Source organism: Marmota marmota, unplaced genomic scaffold, assembly GCF_001458135.2.
Source record: "Marmota marmota marmota unplaced genomic scaffold, marMar, whole genome shotgun sequence".
NCBI classification, from domain to species: domain Eukaryota; kingdom Metazoa; phylum Chordata; class Mammalia; order Rodentia; family Sciuridae; genus Marmota; species Marmota marmota.
The window spans coordinates 7,129,074-7,151,649 of NW_026000026.1; the positions used below are offsets into that span (position 1 = coordinate 7,129,074).

Consider the following 22,576-nt stretch of genomic DNA (forward strand, 5'->3'; position numbering starts at 1 on the left):
AGAAGCGTGTGTGTTCTCGCACATCAGTAACTTAAACGCTTCTTGGCACCACAGTCTGCTGGCCATTCACCATTTGAAGGACATTTGGGTCTTTCTACCTTTGGGACTATGAACGTGTGTGCATGTTTTTATTTATCTTGGGTTAAATATCAGGAGGAAGGTTGTGGGTCATATGGTAAATATATATTTTGCTTTGTTAGAAACCTGCCAAGTGTTTTTCAAAGTGCTGTATCATGTCACATTCCCACCAGGATGTGACAGAGTCCAGTTCCTTGATGACTCTTATTTTAATTTTTAAAAAGCTTATCCCTCCCAGAAGAGGCATGGCCATTGGGTTTGGATGTGCCTGGGTGTGGTTCTCTGGGGATTCCTCTGGGAAGCCCCCTGGAGATTTTTGGGTTGATAGTTTAGGTGTGTATAGCCTTCATTGAACTGGTGATTTCTTTACCTATTTCTTCAGTTTTTCTTTTCTTCTCTCTGCCCCCCTGTTGGGACTCCAGTTATGACTGCATGTGTGCTACTGGCCCACAGTGTGCTCTTTTTTTTTTTTAGTCATACACATATTTAAATATAGAGATACTATTTATATATACACACACATATACATATGTGATTTATTTTAGTTAGTTTCTACCAGTGTGTCTTCAAGTTCACTGATCTTTTCTTCTGCCATTTGGGTATCTGTTAATCCTATTAGTGTATTTCTCATTTTAGCTATTGTGTTGTTTCATCTACAGAAGTTCTCTGTTTTTTTTTTTTTTTTTTTTTTTTGGTAGATGGACACAATACCTTTCTTTCTTTCCTTTCATCTAAGAATTTTAACCCAGTGCCTCACACATGCCAGGCAAGCGCTCTGCCACTGAGCCATGACCCCACCCCGTTTTTATATCTTTCATTTTTCTCTTTACCATGCTCATTTTTTTCTTTGTATTCTTGAGCATATTTATAATAGGTATTTTAAAGTGCTTCTTTACCTATTCCTTCAATCTTTGTCAATTCTTGGTCTGTCCTATCAATTTGTTTGTGTTTCCTATTCTTTGCTTGCTATTAATTTTCTATTGGAGGCTGGTCATTATGAACTCAAGTTTAAGATTTTACTGTCTTTTTTTATATGGTTCTGGACTTTTTTGTGTGTGTGTGGTGCTGGGGATTGAACCCACACTGGGCTACACCCCCAGTCCTTTTGATTTTGAGGCAGGGTTGCCGGGGCTGGCTTTGAACTTGGAATCCTTCTGCTTCAGCCTCCTGAGTCTCTGGAATCACATGTGCCATCACCCCTGGCCTGAGGTCGACTTAAACTTTGTTAGGACAGTTCCAGAGAAGCAGTGCTAACTAAAGCAATGCCCTGCTCAGTCCTTGGCCTCTTGTCCCATGTGCTGCGACATCACTGCTCCAGCTGGGGGGAGGCAGGCGGCTCTCAGGCCTCAGGGATTGCTGGGCCAACCTCTCAGTGGTCCTATCCTCAGCCTCTCGGAATCTCATCCTGGCAAAGGCTTCAAGGGATCTTATGGAGAATCGCAGAGCTTTTTCCGTGCAGCTACCCCAGCTCCAACCTCCCAGAACCTGCCGGGCTCTCTGTGGTGTTGCCCTCCTGGAGTCTCAGCTGGGAGCTCTTCTTAAGTTCAGCCACCACACCTGGCTCCATCCTGGCTGTTAAGTACCTGGCACAGGGAGAACCCGAGGTGAGGTTTTTAATGGTGTGGGTGACCTGCCTTTTCCCTCTGCAGTCCATTGCCTGGAGGAGGAAGCAGGGGGAAGGGCTGCTTTCCCTGGGGGCCTCTTGTGACCTCAGGGCTTCGTTGTCAGTCCTGAGTCAGTTCACCTGGATAACTGCTCCCGGCATCTGCCAACTTTGTCTTTTCTGAACTTTGGTGCTTACTGAACATTACCTGTGAGTCACGGCCCGCCTACCTGTTTTTACCTCTGGTTCTCAAAATTATCCCCCTGCCATTAGCACTGAGTCCCTGTTGGGAAGATACATTTTATGCATCCATTTAGGGAGTGTTTTTCGTATCTTCTGTCCAAGAGGCACTGTTTTCTGATCAGAGGGAAGTGACTCCTCTGGAGTTGCTGCAGGTGCCGCTGGACAGCCGCGCAGGCCAGGAACATACCGTCAGCCCTGGGAAGGGCACTCCTCTCCTGCACTTTGCCTTTGGGCTGTGGTAATCCGGGTCTTCAGAGAGAGGTTGGATGGAGCCTCCAGATCACTCTGTGAGAGTGAAGATTCTCACTATGGAATACCGTGCAGCCACTTACTAAGTGTTGGTCCGTTTGCACTGCCGTGAAAGGAACTCCAAGAAGCATTGTGTCTCTGCTGAGTTTGGTTTTGGTACTAGAGATTTAACTCGGGCACTAGCTGAGGCTGCCTTTGAACTTGCCATCCTCCTGCTTCATCCTCCCCAGTCCCTGGGATTGCAGGCGTGTGCTACTATGCGCGGCCTGCCAGCTACCTACTTTCTAAAATGATTTTGCCCTTCTTCTTCTTCTTCTTCTTTTTTTGTATTGGGAATTGTACTCAAGGACACCACTGAGCCACATCTCCAGCCCTTTTTATTTTTCATTTTGAGACAGGGTCTCACTAAGTTGCTTAGGACCTCGCTAAGTTGCTGAGGCTGGCCTTGAACCTGTGATTCTCCTGCCTCAGCCTCGTGAGCCACAGCACCTAGCTGATTTTGCCTTCTTAAAGAGGTAAATGTGGGCCTGGGGCTCAGCGGTAGAGCACTCGCCTGGCACGTGTAAGGCGCTGGGTTGGAGCCTCGGCACCACATAAAAATAAATAAATTAAATAAAGGTTTAAATAAAGAGGTAAATGTGTCAGGATTTCTTCCTTATAGTATTTTTTTAAATAGCCATGGCATTTATCTCACTTAAGAGTGAGCTTAGGTCACCCTGTTCCCCTGTGGTGTTTTTCCAGCCTGTACAGGTGGCAGCTGCAGTGGATGGGGTGGTCTGGGTGGTGGTGGGACCCCTTTGCATAGGGAGGGATCATGGGGAGACACCTGAGCTGTCCCTTGGGCTCTGGAGCCCACTGCTGGCCCAGGCTCTTTCCTGTAGCCCAGAACTTGACATATGCCCCACCTGGCACTGCCCTGGGTGGGGCACTCTTCCCCGTGGGTGGCCCGTTTCCAACAGCAGTAGGTCAAGCACACAGGCACAGCATCGTCCGGACACACTTCCCAGACTGGGTTTGTTTATTCATACAGGGAATTTTTAAAGATTTGAATCAGTTGCTGTCTTTAAAAGTTGGGAAATACCCATGAGCAGCAGATTCCCGGCATCTAAAAACACAAGCAGGAAGATTGGCCGCCAACCCTCCAGGCTGCAAGGCCTTGGTAAAGAGGCCGTGTCTGCTGGGCGTGATGGTGCAGGCCTGTAATCTCAGAAACTCAGGAGGCTGAGGCAGAAGGATTGCAGGTTTGAAACCAACCTCAGCAACTTAGCAAGGCCCAACGTAATCAGTGAGATCCTGTCTCAAAACATTAAAGGAGGGGGGCTGGGGATGTGGTGGTTCGGTTTTTAAGTGACCCTGGGTTCAATCCTCAGTACCAGAAAAACGAGTGTCTTCTATGACCACCCTCCCACTGTCCACCTCCATCCTGCTGATTTTTTTGTTTGTTTGTTTGTTTTAGGGGGACACAGTATCTTTATTTTTATGTGATGCTGAGGATCGACCCCAGTGCCTCATGCATGCCAGGCGAGCGCTCTACCACTGAGCCCCAGCCCCAGCCCCGTTGCTGACTCTTGATTCTTTGTGTTGTTACTGGGGATTGAACCCAGGGGTGCTTACCACTGAGCCACATCCTCGGTTCTTTTTACTATTTATTTTGAGATAGTCTCACTAAATTGCGTAGGCCTCGGTAAATTGCTGAAGCTGGCCTCAAACTTGCGAACCTCTTACCTCAGCCTTCTGAGTTGGTGGGATTAGAGGCCAGCTTATTCTTTGTATTTTCAGTGTGGCCCCCAAGGAGTGTTGAGTAAACAGGCCAGCTAAACCCTTCTTTGCTGAGCCTGTCCCCCTGAAGAACTCTGGGGCAGGATGGTCCTGGGGGTAAGAGTCTCACAGGCTCCCATATGGCCTCTCCTAGTGGTCAGTCGCGAGAGAACTTCCACACTCTGTCAGATCCGACTGCCCGCAGCCCTGGCTTTCTAGAATAGGTATTTGATGTCCACTCCTATGGCCATGACAGCTTCTCTCTGTGGGTGGAATGACGATCGGGTGTGAGGTAACTTGTGTGGTGACTTCAGCGTGGCTCGGGCTCCTCTGGGTTGACTTTTACATCAAAGTTAGAAGCACAAAGGCCTGACCTTGCCAGAGGATTGATGGTCCCTCTTGAAGTCAGCTGGTGGAAAGAGCCCTTTCACAGCTGGGAGCCAGGATCTGTGAGCATGGGACTGAGTGGCCGAGGGGCTGTCAGCGCTGCACCCGGCGCCCAGTCTTCCAGCTGAGGTGGGGTCCAGGCCACCCAGTGCTCCCTCCCTGCCCTTTCCGCATGGTGTTGCCTTTGTCTGGTTGATTTGCTCTTGTGCCGGGGTTGGACCCAGGGCCTTGCACCTGCGGAGCCTGAGCTCCACCACTGAGCCACACCCCCAGCCCATCCTTTGATGGCCTCAGTGCCTGCATTTTCTGCAAGATCAGAGGGCTCAGCTCTCCCTCCCAGTATGGAACAGGAACTTAGGGAGAGGAAAAGTGAACTTGAGAAGAACTGAAGTTTCTGTTGTGCTCACTCTTGGTCCAGTAGAGCCATGATTCAGAGGGACGCTGAGCTCCAGAGAGCTCCTGCCCCGACAGGGCAGGTGAGGAGATCTGCCCCTGGGCTTCCTCCCCAGCTCTCAGGCCTTGTGGGAAGTGTTTCTGGGCTCTTCCTGGAGGGAAGTGAAAGAGCAAAGGAATTTGCTGTTTCCTTAGAGAATGAGGGGACAAAGCGTCCCAGCCCCTCTCACGCAGCCAGCAGGCACCTGGGCCATTCAGAGAGCAGGACTTGCCAGGTTTCTTTAGGGCGTTGTGTGTACACTCAGCTCAGCAGCTGCAACGTCTGCGACACAATCCTGTCGTCTTCACCCCTGTATAAATGGAAAGGTAGTTTAACTGACTTCTGCTTCTCCAGAAGGGCACAAGTTGAGTTAAAACTTTTGTTATAAAATATGACTTGCAGTTCGTGTGTTTTGGCACCTTGTTTGATGGCTTTTTAAATGCCAGCATCCTTACTTGACATGGAGACCCCTTTCCTGCTACCTGGGCAGGGGTGAGCTGAGAAGAGTCAGAGCCAAGTGCCTAGGAGGGGTGCAGGGCAGGGGACAGACTGGGCACTCGGAGCCTGAGCAGCACAGGCCGTGGGCCGTGGAGAGCTTTGAAGAAGAGACGCGTCACCTGCTTAAATACACATTTTCCTCCTTACATGATGGCTGTGGGGAATTCAAAATTAAGGGGAAGTAGTTAAAAAGCCCCCGAAGCTGCCCCTTCTCCTTGTCCTCAGGCTGTCTGCCGGCCGAGCTGCACCTGCCCCACACCCCTGGATGGCCGTGACGGTGCACACGTGGTGGGGCCGGGACAGTGGGCACTTTGCGTGGCCCGTGTTCCCTTGCCCCCTAGCAGTTCACGGGTGGGTACTGTCGAGCAGACAGGCTGCGGGAAGGGAAGGAGCTCAGCCAGCGCCAGTGCCGAAGAGCCAGGGCTCGGCTCCCCGCAGCCCTGGGAGGCCTCGGGATTATTTTATTTTCCTTTTTCCTAAAGCCCTCGTGCCCCGGGCTCTGGGGCTTGCAGGAGTGTGTCGCCTGACTCGGGCGCCCCGTGGCAGGTGCTGTTCTGCCGCTCATGTCTGTGCCCCTCTGTCCCTCTCCAGGCATCATGGCCATCCTGTTCTCTGGCATCGTGATGTCGCACTACACACACCATAACCTCTCCCCGGTCACCCAGATCCTCATGCAGCAAACCCTCCGGACCGTGGCCTTCTTGTGCGGTGAGTCCTCCCTGGTGGCTGGCGCCTGGGCCCTCCATCCCTGATGGGCTTCCTGCCCTGTGGTGGGAGTTGGCGGAGATTTCCCTGCAGCAGAGGCAGAACCTCCACCAGATGCTGGGCTCCTTGCCTGTGCTGTCACCCTGCTGTGCACCGCCAGGGCCAGCCTCGCTCCCGACAAGTGGGACATGCAATGTATTGAAGGAACGTGTCCAAAACTTCTCCTTGGAAATGATCCTGAAGAGGATCAGCTGCCCAGAGCTGTATAGGAGAAGAGTTTGGGAGATCCTGGGTGAGCTGAGCAGGCTGTGGGCCGGGGCTTTTCAGCAGATGGGCGTCTTGGGTTTCTAAGAGAGGGACACTGTCCCAGCATTCCCAGGTTCGTCCAGGGAGCCCTTTACCCACGGGCCATCCTGAAGGGTGCATTTGGGGGTGTCACGTGCTGGCTGAGCTGGGCTGCACCGTGAAGAGCTGTTCCAGTTTGAGCTCCCACTTGCCTCCTCCCTGGCTCATCCCTGGAGTGACGGAGCCAGTCACACTGTCCCTTTACACTAGCCCTGAATTACTGTGCCCCAGCTGTCATCACCAGTATCCCCTGGCACTTCAGGGGCCTTGTCTCATTCTAAAGCAGTAGTTCCCTGTGGTGTTCCAGGAGGAAGGGCTGGCTATGCGGAGGCAAGGAGGCCCAGGTGAGGCCTGGTGGCCTTCTGCCAGGAATTGGCACCGGCAGCCAGGCCTCTGTATCCCAGGGCCGGTGGGTGTTTATTCCACAGTATTCCTCTCCAAAAGCCAAGGCTAAAGATTCTGACCTCATCCTCACAATTACAGGAACCTAGAACAAAACATCCATCAAATTCTATTTGGCACTAATCAATCAGATTGGCAACTTTTAAGCAAATTGGCAAGTTGGTGATATTCAGTTCTGGCAGGGTGAGTGGAAATCAAGCTATGGGAGGGGCTTCTCTTGGAGAATCTTTTGCAGTTATCTGTCTGAATGTAAAAGGCACGTACTCTCTGGGCCAGGCAATTCAGTCTTCAGGAATCTAACCTGTGTGTAGGGGTGTGGTGTTGTAGCTTGTAATATCAAATGGAACTAAGTATTCATCTGCAGAGGGTGGGTTAACCGTGATACACCCAGGACTAGAATTTAGACTGCCAGGGAAAAGGTAGATATGAATGTTCTGAATGTGCAGATTTGGAAAGATCACAAAAATGTTTAATAGATAAGAAAAAACCTTCAAGTAGGATAAGGGTGAGTATATTGTTCAGCTTGTGGACTCACTTTAAAAAGATACACATTTCAGGAGGCTGAGGCAGGAGGATTGCAAGTTTGAAACCAGCCCCAGCAACTTAGTGAAACCCTTTCTCAAATTAAAAAAAAAAAAAATTAAAAGATATATGGGGCTGAGGCTGTAGCTCAGTGGTAGAGCGTTTGCCTAGCATGTGTGAGGTACTGGGTTCGATTCTCAGCACCACATATAAATAAATGAATAAAATAAAGGTCTATATATCTAAAAAGTATATTTACAAAAGAGAGAGATATATATATATACATTTGGCTGGGGTGTAGCTCAGTGGTAGACAACTTGCCTGTCATGTGTGAGGTCCTGGATTTAATCCTCAGCATGCACCAAAAAAGAAAAGATTCACGTTTGAAGAAAAAACATTACTGCAATGTTTTTAAACAGTTTTAATGCTTTATGATGTTCAGCTATTTTAAAATATAGTCCGTGTCTCCCTGGTTAATCGGCAGTTCTGGAGGTCATCAGAGTTTAAGCGGGGTGCCCAGAAATTTATAAAGTGCTTTTTCTTAAGATACACAAGTGACTGCTGGCCCACAGAAAGTCGGGGCTCCTTTGCTCTGTGGAGCAAAGCCCAGAGCTGGAAGGGGATCTCTTCCTGAAGTCCTGCTGGGCTCGGGCTGCTCTCTAACCTGCAGCAGCAGTCAATATGTTCATTCCTGTCACTTGACTGTGGCACTGGCGGGGAAGTTAACCAAAAGCCCTTTCATGCTTGTCATCTGGCGCCTGCAGCCATTTGCTCTGAACTCTTGCCACTTGGCTGCTATCAGGACCCTTGCTAAGAACAGTGCTGAGCACATGGGCAGATTTGGTTTATCATCTTCCCTGGGTGGGATGGTGTTTATTGAAGTTCCTATTTGACAGTTGACTCATTACTTTGGGAAATCCTGGAGAACAGCCCATGTAGCTAGTGTGACAGAAAAGAAAGAATCCAAGCACAGTTTGACCAGAATATGGGTTGCAGTATTTTCCAGAAAATGAAAAGAAAGTGCCTTATTGGCTCATGACTTCTGCATGTTTGCTTAATAGTTTTGCGCTGTATTGGAAGAAAATAGTTGGGGCTGAATAATCCATTCTTTGGTTTGTTTCAGAAACATGTGTGTTTGCATTTCTTGGCCTGTCCATTTTTAGTTTCCCTCACAAGTTTGAAATTTCCTTTGTCATCTGGTGCATAGTAAGTATTTTCCTTGTTTTTTTTTTTTCTTTTAATTTAAATACTTATTTGTAGATCAATAACATGTTCTGGATTCATTTATGTAACTGTTAACTGTTCAGAGTCAACAGCTACATAGACACACTTATGTTTTTAAAGTCTCTTTTGTTAAAAATCATATACAAGGGGGACGGGGTGGGGGTGGGGGGATTGAAATTAAGTGGCTGAATAACCCTGGAAAAGGACTTGTGCATAGTTTTTAATTTTCAGTGCACTTGAATGTTACGGTCTCTCCTAAGAAGAACAAACTCATATATATATTTTTTTTCTTATTTTTTTTTGTGGTGCTGGGGATTGAACCCAGGGCCTTATGCATGCAAGGCAAGCACTCTACCAACTGAGCTATATCCCCAGCCCGAATTTATACAATTTTATGTTAGGTGATAAAAGCAGACTTCAAAATTGATTATGCAACCTGTTATAACCATGTATGTAAGAAAATACTGATGGGGCTGGGGCTGGGGCTCAGTGGTGGAGTGCTTGCCTAGCATGTGGGAAGCACTGGGTTTGATTCTCAGCACCACATATAAATAAATGAATAAAATAAAAACCCATTAACGTCTTTTAAAAAATAAAAAAAAAAAACTCTCATAGTACATTTTTTTAAAAAAATAAAATACTGACAAATGTTCACAGCAGTTGTTAAAATGGGGATGATTTTTTTCTTTGACCTTTTTCTGGAAAATTTATAATGGATGTATACTGCCTTCTTACTGCAGTTTTTTTTTTTTTCCAAATGTGCCTATTTATAAGCATGACCTTAGATAGTGGTTAAAGTAAAGATTACCAGACCCTGGGTGACTTCCTCAGAATCACCCAGGGGAGTTACCCAGGTGATGCTTATGACATGGAAACAGGGTTATAATTGGGCTGAGGGTGGCAGTAAAACAATTGAAATATACCTTTAAGAAAGAAGAGAGAGGCTGGGCCCAGTGCTGCACATTCCTGTAATCCTAGTGACTCATGAAGCTCAAGCAAGAGGAATGCAAGTTCAAGGCCAGCCTCAGCAACATGGCAAGACACTGTCTCAAAATAAAAAGTAAAACAGGGCTGGGCACATGGCTCAGTGGTAAAGCACCCCGGGTTCAAATAAATAAGGAAAAGGGAAATGTAATCATCTGCAGCAGAATGGAATCCTTTTGGGGACTAGGAGGGAAAATAAATGTTTAGCATTTGAAAGAAAGGTCCAGCTCCCTCAAGCATCTGATTCAAGTGACAGCAGAGACCGCTAGCATTTGGGCATCTGGCCCAACACCTCCAGGTCCTTGCCTGCGTTTCTCCTTTGGTCTCTGTTTCTTCAGTTCGGGCTCATTCTTTTTCAGCCCAAGGCCCAATAGCTGATCTATACTCTTAAGTCCTAATTTAATCTTTTTGGGTCCCTCATTAATTTCAAGCATTTACAAGACACTCCTTCCTGTTGGAGTGTGGCATAATTGTTTTTTGTTTATTGCCAGTTCCACTTAAAACCCAGCTATTAGGAAGCAGACTTTATTAAAGCACTTTTACCTACCAAGTGCAAACTGGTAAGGACCTCCTGCTTAGCACCCAGGAGAGCCGTGGAGGACATAAGGAACCCTAGGGAAAGATGTCCTCCCTGACATCTGGGTTCTTCTCTCTGCCTTTCACTTGGCCGGAGCTTGTTGCTGTTTGTCAGCTGCCTGTCCTCCAAACTCAGGTTTCAGGACAAGAGAACAGCAGCAAAAGCCTTTTACAGAAAGTACAGTGGCCGTTACTGTCGTCCTTGGTCAAGGGACCACCTTTGGTTAAACCTGAAACAAAGTGTAGGAGCTGAGATTGGATGTTACGGTGAACCTGGGAGGTGACTGTCCTAGCCATGGGCTGGGAGGAACATGGGAGGACACCCCAGGCAGTGGCTCAGTCCCCCCAAGCACCAGGCACAGGCTGGCCCTGCGGCTAGCAGAGCCCCTGTTTTGTTAAGGTAGTGATAGTTCCACCCTCACACCCAGCTCAGTGGTCTAGACTGTGGGCTTTGGGGTCCGACCAGGTTCACACCTTGGATCTACCTCTTCCTGCCCAGTCAGCTTCACCCAGTTCCTCGGCTTGCCTCGGTTTGCTTGTCTGTAAAATGGAGGTAGCACCCACTCCATAACACTGCTGCAAGATTCAGATACAGGCAGATAGGACACATGAAATGTTTAGCACAGCCCCTGGCACTGGACCGCTGGATAATTGGGAGCAGTCGTTGTTAACCTGACCCTCTGAGGCGTACCACTCAAAGCACACTCAGGTCATGTTTGTTAAGAGAAATAAACTAAATAGGATTAAAATACGTTCATGTGGAGGCTGGGGTTGGCAAGATTCAAGCTTTACATAAAGCTATATTTTGTTTGGTTTTTACCTTTTCTTTTTGCAGTACTGGGGATCAGGGCCTTGCTAAGTAACGCTCTGCCACTGAGCTCCGTCCCCAGCCCACCCCATACAGCTATTTTTTTTTAAATATATATATTTTTTAAGTGTAGATGGACACAACACAATGCCTTTATTTTTATGTGGTGCTGAGGATCGAACCTGGGTCCCGCCCGTGCTAGGCGAGCACTCTACCGCTGAGCCACAATCCCAGCCTCATAAAACTATTTTTCGTTAAGACTAAATGCCTTTGGAGATGGTGGGAACTAAAAGCCATAGCAACGGGCTAGGCCGTGTGTGGCCCCCTTGTAGAATGTTTTCTTTCTGCTCAAAGAAAAATACCCAGGTAGGCCTTCTCAGTCCTTCCCTCCTTGTCCTGAGGAGCGTGGTCCCTGTGGCTGAGGTAGAAACACCTGGTTTATCCCTCCAGAGTTTGCCCCATGGGGAGGATTAGTGCAGACCTGTCCCATGGTGGCCACCATCGGAGGCAGGTTGCCCTGAAGTTGCATTCTGGATGTTTCTGCAAGGCCTTTGGCTTCTGTTCTGCTGTCATTACCAGAACCCTCATTGACACTTATTGGTCCTTTCTTCGGACTTTGGAACCAGGCGGGCATGATGCTGTGCACCTGTGATCCCAGAGAAAACGGAGCCACAAGGGTCATCCAGGCCTGTGTCTCTAGCCACCCACTGCTGGCTCTGCCTGGTGTTGTACCATTCACACCTTTCATGGCTGAGGGGGGCTGGTGCGTGGTGACAGGTGTGTTTTTGGTCTGCGTTGACTTGGGCAAACTGGGACCTGAAGAAGCTGACGTGTCCCTCTGGGACTTGGCTCTCTGCTGTTAACAGGTGCTCGTGCTGTTCGGCAGAGCCGTCAACATTTTCCCGCTTTCCTACCTCCTGAACTTCTTCCGCGATCACAAGATCACCCCGAAGATGATGTTCATCATGTGGTTTAGCGGTAAGTCAAATCTTGAGTAAATGGATGAAAAATTTTTATAATAAAGGTGCACACCAGCTGGGGAGAACCTGAAGCCACCTGCTAGAAATCCTGAAAGCCAACGTGCCTCATAAGCCAAAATTAATAAAAGCTCCCACTTGGCCAGGTGCCGTGGCACTCACGCGTAATCCCAGCAGCTGGGGAGGCTGAGACAGGAGGATCACGAGTTCAAAGCCAGCCTCAGCAAAGGGGCGGCGCTAAACAACTCAGTGAGACCCTGTCTCTAGATAAAAAATAGAAAATAGGGCTGGTGATATGGCTTAGTGGTCAAGTGCCCCTGAGCTCATTCCCTGGTACCCGCCCCCAAAAAACTCCCATTTAACGGCCCCTACTGTAAGCCAGGCCCCTACCAGATGCGACCTGGCCACAGTAGCCTGAGATCTGGGGGACAGAGGGCATGCTTGGGATCCTGTGACCACAGGAGACAGAGCCAGGGTGTGCCCTTCCTTTGTCCACCCCTCTCCTGGACAGGCCAGTGAGCCCAGGGGTGACCAGGCCAATTCTGGTTTTCTAGGCTGAAGTCATAATGGCTCAAAATAAAAGAGGTAGAAGTTAAAATTCTCACGGACCACGTGGTGATTCTCTGTCTTCCAGGGCTGGGGTGGGGCCCAGGCCCAGCACATGCAGGCAAGGCTCTGCCACCATCCACACCAGGCCTGTGTGCTAATGCTGGGTGTTTCTTCCTTCAGTCACAGAGTTCTGACGCTCTCATTCAGAGTCTCAGCTGCCATTCCATCATGTTTCTCTACTTCCTCAAGGATAGAAATGATTCCATAAATCTTTGGCTCCTAGAGAACCGGGTCCTCAGCCATCTTTAAATTTATTTTTGAACAACACATAGAGTTCTCTGTGCTTTCGTGTTTAAATATTATAATTGAAACATTTCCATGTGGGTTGGATACAGCAACATGCTTTATAATGTTCTCTCTGGCGGCACAAATGGAAATTTGTCTCAGATTTCTCTTTTTTCAAAAAACGTGTGTGTGTGTGTGTGTGTGTGTGTGTACACGCATGGACTCATATACAACGAGAGAAGCTCAATTTTTTCTTTTTTTTAATTTTTATTTTTTTTTAGTTGGACACAATACCTTTATTTTATTTATTTTTATGTGGTGCTGAGGATCGAACCCATTGGCCACCCCTGCCAGGCGAGCGCTCTGCCACTGTTCCCTGGCCCCAGCCCCGGTTTTTTCTTAATCCTTTTTGCCAATGAAGAAAAACTCTTTTCGTGAACATACTTTATATACAAAGATATGAAAAATTGTGCTGTATATGTGTAATAAGAATTGCAATGCAAAAAAGAAAAACGAAAAACTCTTTGGAGTAGTCGATCCCAGGGCGTGAAAATCTCCCAAGAAAATCCAAGAACTGTGTCAGATAGTTCACAAAGCCACGGGGGCTCCATATTTGGGAGTGAGGGCAGGAGGACAGCTGCTGCAGAGCCTCGTGTTGGGGGTGAGGCCAGCTGGCCTCTGATAGCCCTTCCTCTATGATTTCCAGGTCTTTCTGGATCCTCTTTGAGGACTTTGCCTCTCTGGCTCCGCCCATTCCCATTTCAGCCTCTTCTCTTTCCCAGGCTTCAGCTCAGTCCCCTCCCTGTCCCCTCCTCCACCATGGCCACCTGGGGCAGGCCACCCTCACTCACTGTCTAACTGGCCTTACCTGGTCACCGGTGCCACCTGCAGCCAACCTGCTGGGCCCAGTCAGCCCCCGCCCTGGCCACCTCCTGGCTTTAGGCTCCCTCTGCTGCCCACACTGCCTGAGCCCGCAGGCCCCTTGCCCTCTCCCCTGTGGGGTCTCCTCAGGCTCCGGCCAGCACCACCTCAGGACATAGCCCAGCCCTGCTGTGCTCGAGGTCATCACTCCCTGGGGAGCTCGGGGTTCATCGGGCTCCCCTGAGCAGACCTTGCCGAGTGCCTCCCTGGATGTCGTGGGGCCAGCATGGCCTCACTGAGATAGGTCTAGGGCCGCTAGGCTCGCAGCGCTGGCTGGGCAGCAGGGGAAGCACATCCCTTGGCTTCATCCTCTGCCTCTGGACCCTGCCTGTGTCCCTCACCACCCGCTGCCCCATCCTGGACCTGTGTGGGCCCTGTGCTGTCTCTGCCCCGCCCTCCCTCTCTGCACTCAGCATCTCCTGTGTCCTTGTTGATGGTCACTCCTCCCAGGCACTCTGGAAGCTCCCAAGGGCAGAGGCAGGGCCACCTGTGTCTGGCTGTGGGGTGCCAGAGTGGCCAGAAGTTTCTGACTGAGTGAAGGGCTGTCTCCTGCTCAGTCCACACCCTTGTCACTCCCCAGGAGCCTGTCACCACCACCAGGCAGCCAGAGCCCTGCCAGCACTGCCGGGGGCTCAGCACAGGCAGCCTCCTCAGATTCAGGGGGCACCTCCCGACTGCAGCCTGTGCTGCTGCTGTTCATGGTGGCCCCGGGTGGGACAAATGTGCTCTGGCCTGGCTCCTCAGTGTGTGGTGGAGCGCACTGGAGACTGCTGTGCACAAAGCCCTAGGCCTGGGGCGCCCGGGAGCGCTTGGCCCACAGCAGCCAGCATGAGTCACAGGCCTGGTGGCCTCCCTGCACAGGCACCTGTGCCTTGCAGCCTAGCGGGTCAGTGGCCTCACCACATGTCTATAGCCGTGGAGCGGGTGGAGGGGCACCACCCCGTCCCCACTCCTCTGCGGCCTGCGTGGGCTGTGGTGCAGGCAACCTGGCGGGCAGCCGCTGCTGCTGCCTCCCCACGCTCCCCTGACCACCCTGCCGCCCCCAGGCCTGCGGGGGGCCATCCCTTACGCCCTGAGCCTGCACCTGGACCTGGAGCCCATGGAGAAGCGGCAGCTGATCGGCACCACCACCATCGTCATCGTGCTCTTCACCATCCTGCTGCTGGGCGGCAGCACCATGCCCCTCATCCGCCTCATGGACATCGAGGACGCCAAGGCGCGCCGCAGGAGCAAGAAGGACGTCAACCTCAGCAAGACGGAGAAGATGGTCAGTGCCAGCCGGGCGGGGCGGGGGCAGGCGTGCTGGGGACCCGCTGGTTGCCGCCTGCTGCCAGAAGGCAGGGAACAACCTGGCTTCTAGGGTGCCCTGCATCTCCATGATGCACAGGTGCACGCTCGCAGTACACATGCACGAGCAGGCATCGCGGAGCACAGTGCAGTCACTGTGCTGAAGAGGAACTGGAGTTCTGGAGCAAGGCACTTTCGGGTGGACAGGCTGTCCGGACTCGGGGTTTGATGAGGCCACAGAGGCCACGGACAAGCTCTGGTACTTCCCTCTGGCGCCCTGGGGGCATTCCTCCCCTGCTAGTAGCAGAGCCACCTCTTGGGACCCAGGGCTGGAAGGTTTCAAAATCATGTCGTCTGCTGAAAACTTCCTGTTGGGGGCTGGAGGACAGGGAGGGCATGACTAGGGCTGGAGGGGTCCAGGGCCCGCTGCAGTCCAGCTGAGAATCCTGTTTCCCTGCCCGCCTCTGCTTCCTGCAAGCCACCCTCTGGGCCAACAGCCCTGGTGCCTCCCTGCCGCCCTGTGCAGAGGTGGGCCTGCTGACCTCCCTGCAGGCTCCTGCATCCCGCCCCCACCACGTTTCAGGAAATGCATCTTATTCTGGTTCCCATATTTGAGGCCACTGGTAACTGGTCACAGAAATCTTTCCCTGTTGGTCTAACATGGAGGTCAGGCCTGGGTGGTTCTGGGACTCGTCCCCACACTGGGCCTCAGCCAGGGCTGTGCTACTGGAAGGAAGCTTCCATGGCCAGGCAGGGCTCTGCAGGGCCCTTCGCAGCTCCCAGGCCTCTCTCCCCACCCACCAGCTTTCTTATTTGTTTTTAACAAAATCTCTCATGGGGGTCAGACATTTGCTTGAGTATCAGAATGGACGGCAGGCTCGTCACAAGGTTACCACGAGGGTCTTAGAGGTCTAGAGGAGGCCCCCCAAAATGGTCATTTCTTACAAGTTGCTGCTGCTGCCACCACTCCTGGAGAGCCAGCTGGCTGGGGGCCAGGAGGGGTCCTCAGGGGGACTGCTGCGGGGCCTCTCTCGGGTGCAGGCATGTGCCTGTCTCGGGCCATCCTGAGTACCTGCAGGAAGCAGATGCTCTCCTGGTCCCCATTTTGCCTCTAGGAATGCTGAGGCACAGGAGAGTCCCACTCACCCAGCTGAGGTCCCACAGCTCCCACAATCTAAGCTCGAAGTTCACCACTTTCTCTTTTTTTTTTAATATTTATTTTTAGTGGTAGTTGGACACAATGCCTTTATTTTTTATTTATTAATTTTTATGTGGTGCTGAGGATCGAATCCAGTGCCTCGCACCTGCTAAGCGATCGCTGTACCTCTGAGCCCCAGCCCCAGCCCTCGAAATCGCCACTTTCTACATTGGTGGTCCTCACAGTGGGGTCCCAGACCAGCAGCATCACTGGGCACTTAGACCTGCACATTCTCGGGCCTCACCCTAGACATACTGAGACAGAAACTGCGGTTCCTGCCCAGTGTTTCGGGATTCAACAAGCCCTCCGGGTGATGCTGACGTGGGCCACAGCGTCCGAAGGCACTTCCTTCGCCCCACTCCCGAGCACATGCCAGCACGCCTGCTGGAGGCGAGGTGGTGGACTGGCAGGCACTTTCCATGGCTTCGTCCGGCTTCCTCCGGCAGAGCAGAAACTCCTGCTTTCCAGTGCTGCTGGCCTTTGGGCCTCCTGGCCAAGGGTGGCTGTTGGTGAGGCTTTGGGGAGCGCAGGAAGATGCACAGTGCCTGAGACCTAGGTCCTCCCTTCCGGAGCCACTCTTTTCTTCACCCCTCTCTGGAGCTGTTCTCCCCTCTCCCCTGCTCTGACTTGACTCGCCAGGAGGTGTCCCTGGCATCCATGATGTTCTTAGAGACTGTCGTACCTCCCGTGGGCTCCCAGGAGGCTGTTTGTACCCACATTCACCCTGCCTGGGTGTGAGGCACTTCGGGTTGGGGACACTGGTGACCTGGGGCAGAAGCCTCTAGGTAGTGGTGTGGGGCTTCCCAGTTAGTGCCTGCTGACGCATCCGGCTGCCTTGTCCCCCAGGGCAACACCATCGAGTCCGAGCACCTATCGGAGCTCACTGAGGAGGAGTACGAGGCCCACTACATCCGGCGGCAGGACCTCAAGGGCTTCATGTGGCTGGACGCCAAGTACCTGAACCCCTTCTTCACACGGAGGCTGACACAAGAGGTGGGACCTTGCCTCCCCTCAGGAGGGCTGGCCGAGGGCTGGGGGAGGGAGTGTCGCGAGGGCGCCTCCCGGGCTGGGTGTGGGTGCAGCTGCTGTTTCCCTGGGCTGCGGATTTGCTGTTCACTTGGTAACAGCCTGTTCACGTGTTAGGTTCTCCTGGTTGATGGCTCCGGGCCTTGATCAGCTGTTGAAGCTGGGCTAAGTTTCAGGCAGGCCAGGGCCTCAGGGAGCCATGGTGCACTGCTAGGCGGTGTGGATGCCCTGTGCTGGGGCTGGGGCTCTTCCAGCCGCCCAGCACCTTCTGCTGCTCAGGCCGTGGTGCCAGCTGTCAGCACCCTGCAGCACCACCTTCCATCCCAGCCACCTGCAGGAGGCAGCCGTGGTCTCCCTGACATCGAGGAAACTGAGGCCCAGGGAGTAGCCCCCGCTCCAGCCCAAGAGGCCACACAGCCAGCATGAGGATAACTCTAGAGGCTGCAGGGGTTTGGGGGTTTTTTTGTTTGTTTTTTGGGGGATGCTGGGAATTAAACCCAGGGGTGCTCTACTGCTGAGCTCCATCTTTGGCCATTTTTCTTTTGGGGAGTTGGTGGGGTCACTGGGGATTGAACTCAGGGGCACCCGATCACAGAACCACATCCCCACCCTACTTTGTGTTTTATTTAGAGACAGGGTCTCACTGAGTTGCTCAGTGCCTCCCTTTTAATCTTCTAAAAGCAAGAGGTTTGAACCTACGATCCTCCTGCCTCAGCCTCCTGAGCTGCTGGGACTACAGGCATGAGCCACCATGCCCAGCTTTATTTTTCATTTTGAGCCAAGGTCTCACTAAGTTGCTGAAAGGGGCAGAGGTGCCACATTTTTATCCTCACACCATCTGCCTCCTCACCTCCTGTTTCTCAGGGGTCCCTCCTGGTGCCCCCAAAGCTGGCTGCTTAACACTGTGCCGTTGCCTGGTGCCTTGTCCTGCCCCCCCCCCCCAAGCCCAGGGGAAGCCCCTCCTCCACACTGACCAGGTTCATCTCATCTCCCGCCCCAGGACCTCCATCATGGGCGCATCCAGATGAAGAGCCTCACCAACAAGTGGTATGAGGAGGTGCGCCAGGGCCCATCGGGCTCCGAGGACGACGAGCAGGAGCTGTTCTGACCGAGCTGGGTGCCGCGCCTTCTGGCAGACAGGGCCCAGGCCTTGCCACCCACAGACACCGAGCGTGGCCCTGGAAGTACTTGCACTTGGCAGCCTCTTCAGGGTGTCAGAAGGAGAGTGACGTGAGGCTGCGGAATCTTCTTAGCCCGCAGTTTTCCAGGCCTTTGGAAACTCTCATCTCCCCACTCCTCACTGAGCAGGGCCTCCATAGAGTGGAGTGGCCGCTGTCACAGGTAGTGCCCCCTCCTGCTTCGGCAGCCCCTAAGAGAGCGGTTCGGCCTGGACAGGGAAGCCCGAGCCAGGGCCTGCAGGGAGCGCTGAGCCTGGAGCCTGGGGGTCAGGGTCTGACCCTCGTGCAGGCTCAGAAAGCCAGAAACCTCAACCCCCTGAGAAGGAAAAGCTGAGCGACCCTTTTTCTTTACCTCTGATTGGCACCTCACCGCCTGTCTTCCCGGGGCAGGCAGCTGCTGCCCTGCTCGGGGCGTATCGTGAATGTTTACACTGGTGCCCACCTTGAGGCTGGGCCCTTCTTAGAGCCTGGTTGGAAGCTGCAGCCCTGGGTCTCAGGCTGGGGCATTGGGCTCTTTTGTGGGGTCAGAGTGCCCCCTAGAGAGAAGCTGGAAAATGGTGTCTGCGGCCAGCCATGGCTGCCTTGATTCTGTTTCAGTTCATGCACTTTTACCAAGTCCAGGAGTCTGGTAGCCTCCTGCCTCGGCCGGCATCCCATCTCCCTCGCTGGGTCCTGCTGCTCCGTTGTTCTCGTTCATCCAGCCGAGGTCCTTTGCCAGCTGTATGTCCACCTGCCATTACCTGCCGCCACCTTCACTGCTGTTTAGGGCTCTGTTCTCTTCAGTTCCCTACCATCTTGGTTTCTGTCCGTCTCCCATGCTGGGGTGCCAGCTCCCCACTCAGAGGTACCATCTCGGGCCCTGCCTCCCCTGCCGCCTCAAGCTGCCAGTCGTTTCCGTGTGACCCACACCCCGTTCCCACCCACCTTTCGTGTAACTGCTCCACTACGCCCATCCACAGGCGTGGACAATGTTCCCCTATGGCTCTGGGTCCCAGCTGGAGTCGAGAGCAGAACCCTCAGGTGATTCAGTTCATCACATGCATGTCCTTGGCTCTCAGTGGGACACTGTGGGCCCACGGTCTGTATGGGCCAGCATGCCTTGGAGTGGTAGAAGGTATATTTCTCTGTCTTGTGCCCCAGGCAGGGTGACTCTGGAGTCAGGAAGGACCGACCGCAGACCCCCTAGGATTCTTGCCAGGCCCAGCCCTCACTGCTCACCTTGCCCAGAACTTGTCACCGTCAGGCAGGAAGCCGCACTTGCTTTTATGCATGAGAAGTGAGTTTGTGCTTGATAGAGCTACAGCGTGGTCTTTTCCTTCCTAGAGTCCCACACCTTGACCCCATAGTTCAAGCCATCCCATTGCCTTGCATAATTTTGTTTTCCACCATTTCTTTGCTGTGGAAGAAGAGGTCAGAGAAGAAGGGGACCTTCGCCCTTGCCTGAGAATAGGCAGGGAGCTGAGACCAGATTGATCTCTTAGCCCAGCTCAGAGCTAATTTCTCTTCTCCCCTGAAATCCAGGGTCTGATATCAGAGATGAAGGTTGTTTGGTTGTTTTGCAAGCTCAGTAACTTGCCAAGATTTTCTTTTTTTAATCTTAATTTATAGATGAAGCAATGAGACAGATGGAGTCTTCTCAGTTCAGACTATTGTCATCAGGTCCAGTGGCCCAGCCACATCATGCCTTGTCCTCCCACTTTTTGCTGAGACCTGAGAATGTCATGGTGGGGAGCATCTGGGGGGTTTGGTAGAAAGGCCACCAGGCTTTGCTGGTGGGGAGGGTGAGACCTTTCCTGGGCGCTACCAGCACTAGCCTGGGTCTCCTGTGAGTCTCCTCTGCCCCCTGCTGGTAAGTGAGGGTTTAGCAGCCTGGAAGAGCAACCCGAGAGGTGAGGGTGACCGGCTTCGATTTGTAGTAAGCAGAAGGCCCTGCAGGTGTGTTTTTCAGGTGGAGTATCACTTCAGGCGGTAAATAAACGTAGAAGATATAAAAGGATCCAGTTTTGCTATACCTTCCCGCCTGCTTCAGATCTAGCCAAGAGACAGGACAGCTGTGGCTCAGAAGGTATTGCTTTAGAGTGAGGTAAGAGCCATGAGTGCCCCTGGGAATGCTGGCCCTGTAGCCAGTAAACCAAGATGTGCCACAGCAGGCCTGTGCCCCCGACACCCCACTTCCTGGGATAAATCGTACACTCAGTGCCACCTGTGGTTGTAGGACCTCTTGGAACAACCACACCCTGCAACTTGAGATTGGAGTCCTCAGGAGCTTTTCCTGAGTCCCCAGAGGTCAAGTCAGCTGTGGGCTGGACCAGGCTGGGGACGGCTCAGCCCATTGGTGCCCAGCCTCTCAGCCCAGGAGCAGAGCCGAAGCCCTCCAGTCCTCAGCCCAAGCCACCGGCCCTCTCACAGTGGGGCTGTAGCAGGGCCCTGCCTGGCCCAGAACGTGGCAGCCCCAGTCAGTGCAGACGTCCTCTTTTGCCGTATATGCCTTTGTGTGCGGTGGATGCCAAGATGGGCAAGTGGGGGCCTCCTTGACACTGGCCAGATATCCCTATCCCTCAGCAAGACCTGGCCTCCTGAGTCTTGGTCCCTGTTTCCATGGACCCACACCCCGGCAGAGCTCTCATCAGGGTAGCTGTTACCAGGACCTCACTAGCTTCGCGGTCCAGGGACTGGCAAAGCCCAGGTAGAGAGTTGCCCCTGATTCCAGCTGGAGGATCTCACAGCTCTCTGCTGTAGGGTAGGATTTTAAAATACAAAATAGGGTCCCCTCCCCATTCCCTCCAAAATGCAGCCATGTGTTTCCCCTGCTGATTGGAGCGTCAGAAGCTGAATCTGAGATGTTCCCAACACTGCAGCCAGAGTCATTAGGGTGTCCTCCCAGGACCCCACCTCCAGGGCCCAGGCCTAAGTACAGGCTCCCAGAGAATAAGGAGCTAGCTCCTTGCCGGTTCCTGCCGTTTCTCAAATGCATATTCATGGGCCACAAAGGAAGGACTTTCTAACATGGCCTGCCCCATCCCATTTCCCCACCATCCCAGGGCCCTTACCCACGGTGTGGACTCTCAGCTCTGCAGGCAAGAGGCTGCTGGGAGCCCCTCGGGGCTGTGGGACTGGAAAGAAAAATGTGTTTGGTGGCCGGAGGAAAGAAGCCACTTGCACATGACAAGGGAGGGATGGTTGGGAGGCCCCAGCTTCCACCAGAGGCTCCAGTGCCCTCCACTGCAGTTCCCACAAGGCCAATAGGAGTCTTGTATTTTTTTTCATATTTTCTCTAAAAATTAAGGTGTGTGTAATTAAGTTTGGGTTTTTTATTGTTGTTTATTTTTTCTTTAAGGACCCCAGGGAGGAAAAAACAATTAAACAGGGAACACTGGGGCCAGGCATTGGGGGCCCTGGCTGCAGGGGATGGTGGCTGCATTGGGTGGGGCGGCTGTGCTGCTGGGCCCCTGCTTGTCTCCCTGGACTGAGGATTCAGGATCGGAAAAGTCATGTCACTGGATATTTATTTAGAAATAAAAATGCTGCCGAATCCGAACGGGCTTCTGTGTCCGTGTTCCCGTGGCTTTGCACATACAGGTCCTGCACTCCTGGGCTCACTCTGGTCACACAGCTTCTTGGGCCAGCAGTGAACAGTCCCGTGAAGGGCAGTGCCTGGCAACGGGGACTTGGTATGACGAGGGCCGGGATCTGGTTCCTGCTTCTGCCCCCAGGAGAAATATGAGGCCGAGGTGGCCGCCTGGGCTTCTCACGGGTACAGGAGCCCGTCTCCCAAGCTGGTGGCAGGGCCACCTAGGATGGCACCTGTGGTGGCTGTTGCCTGACAATTAAGCAGATCGTCTCCACTGAGCCCACACAGCCGCAGAAGCTGCCTGTCCCCTCCTGGGAGAGGAGGCAGTGGCAGTGGGTGGGCATGAATTGAGCTTGCATGTCCATCCAGGGGCATCTGAAGCTTCTGTGAGAAGAGGTGCAAAAAAGAAAATGAAAACGAATCTAGAAGGGGGGGGGGCAAACCCGCTCCCTGTTCTGGCCCATGGGGGCGGGGGACATGGAAGGGTCAGAACCTTCCTGTGTGCATATCTGGATACACGGCAGTGTCACTCCACATCGTGCACAACCACAAGAATGGGAAGCCACACTCCGGGTGTGACATGTCCTTTATATACACTCTACTGTCGTATGNGACGGGGTGTTGGGAGCAGCGATCCAAATTACGGTCCTCAAGCCGGCGACAGGAGCACATCTGAGCTGGGAACTTGTGCAAAGGCCCAGGTGAGACTGCCCAGTTAGCTGTGGTGATGCCCTGTTCAGAAGAGGTCCCAGCCTGTTATGGGACTGTC

The 22,576-nt window shown here is 52.5% G+C and overlaps 1 protein-coding gene across 3 annotated transcripts in view; it reads left to right on the forward strand.

Annotated features, from left to right (window-relative positions):
• Positions 1 to 21,774, forward strand: part of Slc9a8 (solute carrier family 9 member A8) — a 75,399-nt gene extending 53,625 nt beyond the window's left edge. For all 3 annotated transcript variants that reach the window (XM_015479460.2, XM_048810832.1, XM_048810833.1), the window contains 6 exons: positions 5,841 to 5,957; positions 8,347 to 8,429; positions 11,682 to 11,793; positions 14,594 to 14,814; positions 16,879 to 17,025; positions 18,059 to 21,774. In XM_015479460.2, coding sequence (XP_015334946.1) covers positions 5,841 to 5,957; positions 8,347 to 8,429; positions 11,682 to 11,793; positions 14,594 to 14,814; positions 16,879 to 17,025; positions 18,059 to 18,166 — 788 coding nt within the window. In that variant the 3' untranslated portion in view covers positions 18,167 to 21,774. The remainder of the gene's footprint in view (positions 1 to 5,840; positions 5,958 to 8,346; positions 8,430 to 11,681; positions 11,794 to 14,593; positions 14,815 to 16,878; positions 17,026 to 18,058) is intronic.
• Positions 21,775 to 22,576: the final 802 nt, after the last annotated feature.